This window comes from Oculina patagonica, chromosome 6 (genome assembly GCF_052425735.1).
Source record: "Oculina patagonica isolate OP01 chromosome 6, crgOcupat, whole genome shotgun sequence".
Taxonomy (NCBI): domain Eukaryota; kingdom Metazoa; phylum Cnidaria; class Anthozoa; order Scleractinia; family Oculinidae; genus Oculina; species Oculina patagonica.
The window spans coordinates 4,521,673-4,529,965 of record NC_135763.1 but is presented as its reverse complement, the minus strand read 5'-3'; the positions used below and the strand labels follow the sequence as shown (position 1 = coordinate 4,529,965).

The following is an 8,293-nucleotide window of genomic DNA, read 5'->3' as shown; positions in this document are numbered from 1 at the left end:
CCCAGCGGTGTGTGAGAAAAAAATTTTCCACTTATTTCGTTTCACTCAGCCAGTGGAAAATAACACATAGTTTCTTGGAAAATTTCATTGTAAGTCGCGTAAAAAGTCAGTGGAGTGGACAAGTAAAGCCTTTCTTTAATCAGATTCAGACAAAACTTCCTTAGCTTAGGTTGTTTGAGGAGATTTATTTAGCTGGGGAAGGGTGAGTGGAAGAGGGGGAGTATTAGAACGTCTTCAGCTCTACCCAGTCCCCAACCACCGCTGAAGAATAACCGCAGTTCACTTTGAGCCCATAATTTTCCATAACGACAACTTCCCTTAAAACTTTGCGTTTTCTTTTATTATTCTACGGCATATTAAAATAAAATATTGCCTTGAAAAGGCAAGAAAAGTACGCTCTAAATCACTATTTAATTACAGCAAATTACTCCGCAGCGTTTTCTTTGTACAATACATACTATTATTGGCAAGCTAGACGTACGATTCTTCTGTAAACAGAATTTTCTCGATGTCGTCATGAGACGGGGCAGGGTACGCCCCGCCCTGAGTGTACGGCGTGCGTACTTTGGCGATTACTTGCGCAGTCTGTGGACTGATCTTCAGTCCGTTCGCTTGCGCGTTCTCACTAAGAAGTTCCTTGATGTCACGAATCTGTGTCACGTCCGTTTTACCTTCGGAAAACGTGGAATCGGCGCCGACGCTCGATCGTTCATCCAAGCTCGACACCGACGACGAAGACGAAGTCGCACTGCCTCTCCGAATTCGGAAAGTGCACGGTGAATTGGGGACTACCGAAGTTCCCCGAGTATCAGCCGAAGGTCCCCAGTGTGTTTTCGTTTGAGCCTCGTGCGGAAAGAACTCGGAATGAGGGAAATGAGTGAGAGAAGAATTATGTGGAACTGAATTGGAAACTGAAGACGAAACAGAGCTAGGAGCTGATCGCAACTGTCCAGAGCTGTGACTTGTCGTGAGTCCAACAGTTTTCCTAGAGTTTTCCGTTGGCTGTTTTTTATAAGACCCTTCACTAGCATTTCTCTTATGGTGAAGGTTGAGTCCAAAAGGTGAATGCTCGAGTCGACGGATTCCTGAACTAGCGATTGAGCTGGTGCTTGAATCATCCACTTGTTCCCAGACACACTCATGATGGCTTACCGGCGACAGAGGCGTTCTAGGTGTTGAAGAAGTTTCGCTCCTTTCTGAATCCAACCGATCGTGGAATACACCCGATCTCCCAGGGAAACGGGGCTGTTGCAAATGCTCCTTAGGTTCGAAAAATTCCTTGATTGGTTCCCTAGGGGAACCCTGTTCCTTGTTAGAGTCCGAATCTTTAGCTTCCTTTCCTTCTAAACCCTGGAAGAACGCAGGTTTCGCGTTCAATTCCCGTCTTCGTTGCATGTGTTCTTGATATGACGGCGCCGCGGGCTGGCGCCGGCGATCAACAGCTTGGAACACTTGATCGGGGCTCGGAGATGGAGATCGGGGTCCCCCTGGGGGTTGTTTAGATACCGGAGAGCTGGGTGGCACAGGAGATGTCGAGTTGCTATCAAGATTTTCAGTACTCAAACCTTGCGTTTGTACAGATTGTTTTACTTCCATAGCGCGTGACACAGACGAAGGATAGTTTGGTACAGGGTTGAGACGCTGGTATTGCGTGACACTTTGCATGACAGGAAACAATCGCACAGTTTGAGGCGAATGCGCCCGGCGGAGCACAGCTGTCTCTAGTTTCCGACCACTGGCCGTGGTCTTCTGAGCTTGTTTATGTTCAATAAGTTCAGCACTTGTCGTTGTACTACTCAACTGTCGCTTAGAGTTCGGGAATTTCCGATTGCCCTTAAGTCGTAATTTCATGGCATCCGGTGGTAAGCCGAGCGGTTCCGAACTGCGTCGACCGATCGTTGCATGTCCTTTGTGTTGATTAGGTTCATAAAAAGCGGCGCTGAGCTTATTAGAAAACTCAACATCGTGCCTCTTGAGTGGCGGCGATGAACTTGGTGACGGAATCCCTGAATCACACGGTGAACTAGGAGTACTAACACTCTTATTCGTTGGATGCACACTAAGCGTGCTCGTTACATACAAGTTCGAATCGCTCAAGTGAATAGAGTTCCTTTCTCCTTTAGGACTCAAAGGTTCCGGCGATTCTATCCCATCATCCGTAGAGGACTGACTCAAAGCAGTCCGTGAGTCCTGGGTACTACCCTCCGAGTCGCTGGCCACGTGATTGGCAGCGATCTCGCTACGGTCGCCAAGAATTGTTCTTACGTCATCTCCCAGGATATCCACACATCGTTCAATTATAAACTGTATCACGGGAGGGACGGAGTTGGATTGTTCCGTGGCGGGAATACTGGAGCCTTTAGGGGCCCATAGCATGCTGGGCGCCACACATACGGCCAGGTTATAAGCGTTCATGTTGTTGGTTTCCGCGTTGTCGGCGATGTGATATAAGACGCATAAAAACGATTTTAGCAGTTCGTAATTAAAACGGTTGATTCCATCCAAAATCCTGAAAAGAAAGACAGCAGCGTCAATCAATCGCAGTGACTGTTATCAAACTTAATTATAACGAATTACAGAGTTAGGCCCTTTTGGGGGGGGTTAAAAAAAAAAAAAAAAAAAAAAAAAAAAAAAAAAAAAAAAAAAGGGGGGGAAGGGGAAGGGGGAAAAAAAAAAGGAGGGCGGGAGGGGGGGCTTATTGGAAAGAGGGGAACCTCGTTCCCAGGGCTTTTCCCTTGGAGGGCGCTAAATCGAATCATTACGGTAATCACTATGATATCCGTCATGCCAGGCGCTGAAAGGTAGTGAACCCCGAGCCAAACATCACCTGTTGACCAACCCCATTTCCTGCGTTCGTTTGATTTACTTCACAGGTTTGATGTACATTATTTTCAAGCAGGTTAAGTGTATCAAGTAAAAAAAGTAAATATAGTTCGACAAGTTATGTATGACTTAGTGCACTTGTAAAAGTTTGTATGGAAATGAGGGGAAACGTGTGAGCGATGTTAAACGCGAGAATACTTGTGACAAGTGTCAAACGCAGGAAAACCTAGCGCGGGAAAACTTGCAACCGGTGTGAAGCACGTGAAAGCTTGTAACAGGTCATGCGCGGGAAAACTTGCAACCGGTGTAAAGCACGTGAAAGCTTGTAACAGGTCATGCGCAGGAAAACCTTGCAACCGATGTCAAGCACGTAAAAGCTTGTAACAGGGTCATGCGCGGGAAAACTTGTAATTGGTGTCGAGCGCGGCAATTCAATGTCAACTTGTTTTTGTGAGAAATTCTAACGTAAAGTCCCCGGTATAGAAGAGCTCTTCAAGTGTTTAATTTTCCAGCAATATTTATTAAGATAGTTCGTACCCCTTGATTTGCCTCACTCGTTCCTCTCTGTCCACGGTATTGCTTGTGGCTACCAGATCTTCATAATTCTCACTCTCAAAAATACAGTCAGGCAAGCGGCGAAGAAATTCCTGAGAATACAGAAAGTAGTGTTTTACAACTGAACAGCCCGAAGCTTTTTACATTATTAAGAACGAGCTTCTGTTAAGGTCTATCATGTCTTTTAAGCCAACCAGCTTGACTTGTTTTCAGTGAATCGAGCAAAATCAAATCAAATCATGTTGATAGTTTCGAGACAGTTTGTAATGTCGTTTAAGAAACAAAATCTTTACCTTCATAACAGAGGCAGTTATAACCTCCGACACGTCTTCGAAGTCCACCATTTTACCTGAAAGAAAAACAACGCAAGCGTCAGTTACTCACGGGTACTCTCTTGATCGACACTGAAAACAAAGAACATCTACATCTCAATAATACTACGGTACAGAACTCTATCATTCCCCTCTGAACAACTAGTAAACAACTGCATCTCTGAAACTCTTCTGGCCCCTTCTAATGGTCCCTTAAAATTTGTACCTCTATTGGCCCCTTAACTGGGTAGCTTTCTTGGCCTCTTATTGTGTATCTTTCGTTCCCGACTACCGTATACATGTACTGTTTTTTAGGCTTAGAGTCAATGTTGTGCCCCACAAAGTTTTAGCGAGCGCGTTCGAAAAGGCCAACCAGTGGATTCGGGGGTATCTTAGTAAGGGACCCAATCATGTGCTGGAGAAAAATATATCAAGAGAATTTCAACCACGATTACAAAGCTTACAAGTAGTGCGGTAGCCTGCATGGTTCAACCAACAGTCCTGCGAGTTCGTAAGCTACATGAACAGCCCTCGTTTACCTTCATCCAATTCAAGCTTGATTTCTTTAGCAATCCTGGCATTAGCAGACTTTCTGAAGATTCCCGTGGTATTAGGACCGTACCGGAACAAATGTAACAACAACTCCTGAACAGCTTTCGGCACAGGCTCTTCCTCGCAACACAGCTGCGTCAGAGGAACTCCGAAAAGCCTGGGGCAAAGAGGACATTTGGTGTTAGCAAACACAACACAAAAGAATGAATCGAAAGTACAAAATCGTCATTCTAAATGTAATGACTTAGAGCAATTTTCGTATGGCCTTGAAATGACTACCGGTACACTTGAACAAAAAACAATGCAACAGAGGAATTATAATGAAACAAGTTGACTAGTATAGCCAACAGAGGCAAATGCGAGCGGCTTTAGTAAACACGCAGAACAAAACGTATGGAATGATTGCGAGCAGCCATTCCCTTTGAAGTCACAAGCTCTTCCGATAGGTCAATCGAACATAATAGGGAGATTTTTAGCGGTAAAACGCGCAAAACATGTTTTGATCCTTTTGATTACTGGTAGGTAAAGCAGATCGCGAACACGCTGGAAAACAGTTTTTTTCAAGGTCATACGAAAAAAAAAAACACCAACACCTTCAAAATATATCAACTTGAGGAAATTTGTCTGTTTGACGGCAACGCCTGCAAAGTGACTAAGGATCAACCATTGAAAAAAATTCCTCTGATGATATTGTGTAAGTAAAGTTCACCGTGACACTTACTTTCCCGCTGATGAGGAATGCACGTCAATGGAGTTGCTTTTAGTTGATCCTTGTGTCTTCTTGTGCATGGCCCAGTTGATGATGGGAGATTTTTTGATCGGATTCTTCCATCGCTGTTTGCTTGGAGCATTGTGTACATCTAGAAAGATAAAGATAAAAAAAAAACAAGAGTATAAAAAAGGTAAAATAAAACAAAGTGCGTCACCTCAGTTTAGCGAAGATTGGAATAGGACCTACGAGTTCACACACGCCACTTCCATAAAGATCATTTTCAGACTAAATACGAGTTTATACGAGCAATTTTTATGTGGAAATTTTTATGTAACAACTTTTTTTGGTTTTATGTAACAAATATATTTGTTGACAAGCTGGAGAGTTAGCTTTTATGTGACAAATAAAAGTTGTCACATACGAAAATTGCTAATCAGTCATGTAGACGACTCGTCACATAAAATGTGCAAATATTGCGGCAGCATATGTGGTTCCCAACCTGCCACTGAGCACTGTGCGCGCTTATCTCTGTGCGTATCTCTGCTGTCCAAGGTCATTACTGGCGCACTGAACTTTAGAATGCTGCAAATAATTATTGTCATCTACACGATTAGATATATTTGTCACATAAAAACAGACCAGCTCACCTATTGGAATTCTGTTAGGAATTTTCCTGTTCCTCTTCAGAATAAACTGGCATTGTGTCTCGGGAGACAAAGGGTCCATTGTCGGCAGCTGTTGATCAAAGTCGAACGGAAAACCATCCTCATCTGTTAAGGCTGCCTCTCGCATATGGTTCATTTTAATCGCGAATGGGAACTCGTGACCTTGATAAAGAGAAACGCGGTAATTAAAACGGTAGATCCAAGCGATCGTGATCGCTCCAATCGCTGCAGACGTTAGCGACCGTCTGCGTACTGTTCTCATATAATAGCCTTAATCGCAAGACCACTTTTTGAAGTGATAGCGGCGATAGAAACGATCAGGGGGATTACCTGTTAACGTGACCCGCAGATCACCAAGAGCGCGTTAAGATCTATACGCTTACATGGCGCGTAAAACTACTTAGGACAAGCATTATGCTTCAATAGACCTTGCGCTGACAACTCAAACTATTACTTGCTAATAAATTTCCTGTAACTGTTGTTCTGAGAATTTCCTAGTTGGTGATTTTATCTATTTTCATAACCTCTGCTTGATGTAAAGAAAAATCGAAATCTGATTACTATAAACACTCACCAATTAACGGGTAAGCGCCGTCTTCTTTTCCAGACAAAACCCACAGTTGATACTCAGACAGATCCTCGGGCTGAATAAATAATAAGAAAAAAAATACTTGAGACATGAAGTCCAGGGGTGGATCCAAGATTTTTCTTAAAATGGGGGTGCACCACTAAGGAATGGCGTAATTGACTTGTTTTTATTTTGCAGAATAACAGTTGAAATAGGAAGCCGCAAGTCATCTCAGGGGGCGGGGGGGGGGGGGAAGGGAGGTTGCGCACCCCATGCACCCTCCCCTAGATCTGTCTCTCAAGTAAACAAACCTGGTAACTCGATCTTTCCTGTTGACTGCCTGTTGCAAGGAATTTTTAAAGAGGCGAGTCAGCGTCATATACTTCATGTAAGGGAAATAAACGTACCTGAACCTGAAATTGCGCCAGTGACATTTTAACAACAGCAGCAGCGTCGTCCGTGTTTGTGACAGAGAAAGATTTGGACTGCACAAGAAAAGAGACAATGTAAGTTCAACGACAAAAAGTATAAGTAGTGAACAAACAAACAAGGAATGAGAAAAATTAAAAAAAGGAGAAAAACTAGAGTGCTGCAAACGTTCCGTAAAGAATAAATGTGCCTTTATCATGAATAAATTAGCAGAGAACAGTTGCACCTTTCGATGGCAGAAATAAACTTTTATCTGTGCTTGCAAACAAACAAACACATTCTCTTTACCAGTCCCTAGATTTATTAAATACATCCAAGGACTGGTAATAGAATGGGAATGTCACTGAAAGAGTGCAGCAATAGAAACAACTATACCACAGTAGAAACCAACATATAAGAACCTAAAATTAAAGAACCTGTTAAGGTGGTTTTCCACTAATGCGTAATTTTTTACGTGCGTGAAAAATACAATGCATGAACGACTTGCGTCATAGTGAGTTCATAAATTGTCTAAACATTTTTCACGCACGTAAACGCGCATAAAAATTACGCGTCGTGGAATCCACCTTTAGGCTAAAACTTTCATTTTAAACCCCTTTTTCATAAGAACCTATTTAGCCTAAAATTTTCAATAGGTTCTTATTCTACAAAATGAAGGCACAGATGAAAGTATAGAAAACAAATTTAGTCTAGACATGCATGCTCTTTACTTTGGAAATACAACAATATATTCCATATTACATATGCCCTGTAGTAGTTATCTGTGCTGATCGCTAGTGCCCCTGTCAAATTTAGAACCTATTTAAGAACCTAAGTGGCGCTATATAAATGTTTTATTATTATTATTATTATTAAAGTCCCACTAAATACCATTCTATGAGAACCTGTTTAGGCTAAGTTGGAAAACCTAGGTTCTTATACGTGGGTTTTTACTGTTCAGTCAACTTTCTCTAAAACACACACCTACAGGACCGGCTCCAACTGTCCGTCTTAGAGAGGTGTCTGTCTTACAGGGAGTTTAGTTACAGTAAAATGACTGAAAAACGCCAAGGACAGGACCAACACCAGGTGTCGGTCTTATGGAGGTGTCCTTTAAGAGAGAGTTGACTGTAATCAAATTTTTAGTCAATCTGACATGAACTGTCGTGGTACGTACATAGCCTGAAGAATCTGGCGACTCCATGTCCCTGTTATAGACTTTAAGGTTGATAGACTTGGGGTCTTCCATGTCCTTCTGTTCTTTGAGTTGCCTAACAAAAAAAAAATTCAATAAACCTAGTATGGAAAAACATCAGACAGAATTTAAACTAACCTATTAAAAATGATTGGTGTTTGCTGGTGTTCGCGGTGCTAGAGACTCAGAAACAAAAAGCAAAACGATTCCTGGACATAACGACTGCCTCAGTAAGTAACTCTTGGTCTTCATATTAACACATGCGCGTAACAATAAAGTTTTGGGCGAGACAGAGTCACGTGGTCCTTTGAAAACAAAACAAAAGGAGCGTGTCCCCAAGTTTAAAATTAAAAGTGGAAACCGTAAGTTTCAATCGATGCTCTAACTCTAACTTACTTGGATAGTACGGAATGCCACGCCTCCTTCTCCTCCGCAGTACTAGAAAAAGAAAGAAATCGCTTACATCAACATTTTAGATTTTTCTTCAGTCACAATAACAAAGTT

General features: G+C 42.4%; 1 protein-coding gene across 3 annotated transcripts in view; it reads right to left on the bottom strand.

Moving 5' to 3' along the window:
- Positions 1 to 313: 313 nt before the first annotated feature.
- The window catches only part of LOC144658930 (uncharacterized), a 62,503-nt gene continuing 54,523 nt past the window's right edge, over positions 314 to 8,293 (bottom strand). For all 3 annotated transcript variants that reach the window (XM_078519436.1, XM_078519437.1, XM_078519438.1), the window contains 10 exons: positions 8,186 to 8,227; positions 7,772 to 7,865; positions 6,594 to 6,671; positions 6,193 to 6,262; positions 5,601 to 5,780; positions 4,963 to 5,101; positions 4,229 to 4,398; positions 3,672 to 3,727; positions 3,361 to 3,470; positions 314 to 2,509 (listed from right to left, as the gene is read on the bottom strand). In XM_078519436.1, coding sequence (XP_078375562.1) covers positions 472 to 2,509; positions 3,361 to 3,470; positions 3,672 to 3,727; positions 4,229 to 4,398; positions 4,963 to 5,101; positions 5,601 to 5,780; positions 6,193 to 6,262; positions 6,594 to 6,671; positions 7,772 to 7,865; positions 8,186 to 8,227 — 2,977 coding nt within the window. In that variant the 3' untranslated portion in view covers positions 314 to 471. The remainder of the gene's footprint in view (positions 2,510 to 3,360; positions 3,471 to 3,671; positions 3,728 to 4,228; positions 4,399 to 4,962; positions 5,102 to 5,600; positions 5,781 to 6,192; positions 6,263 to 6,593; positions 6,672 to 7,771; positions 7,866 to 8,185; positions 8,228 to 8,293) is intronic.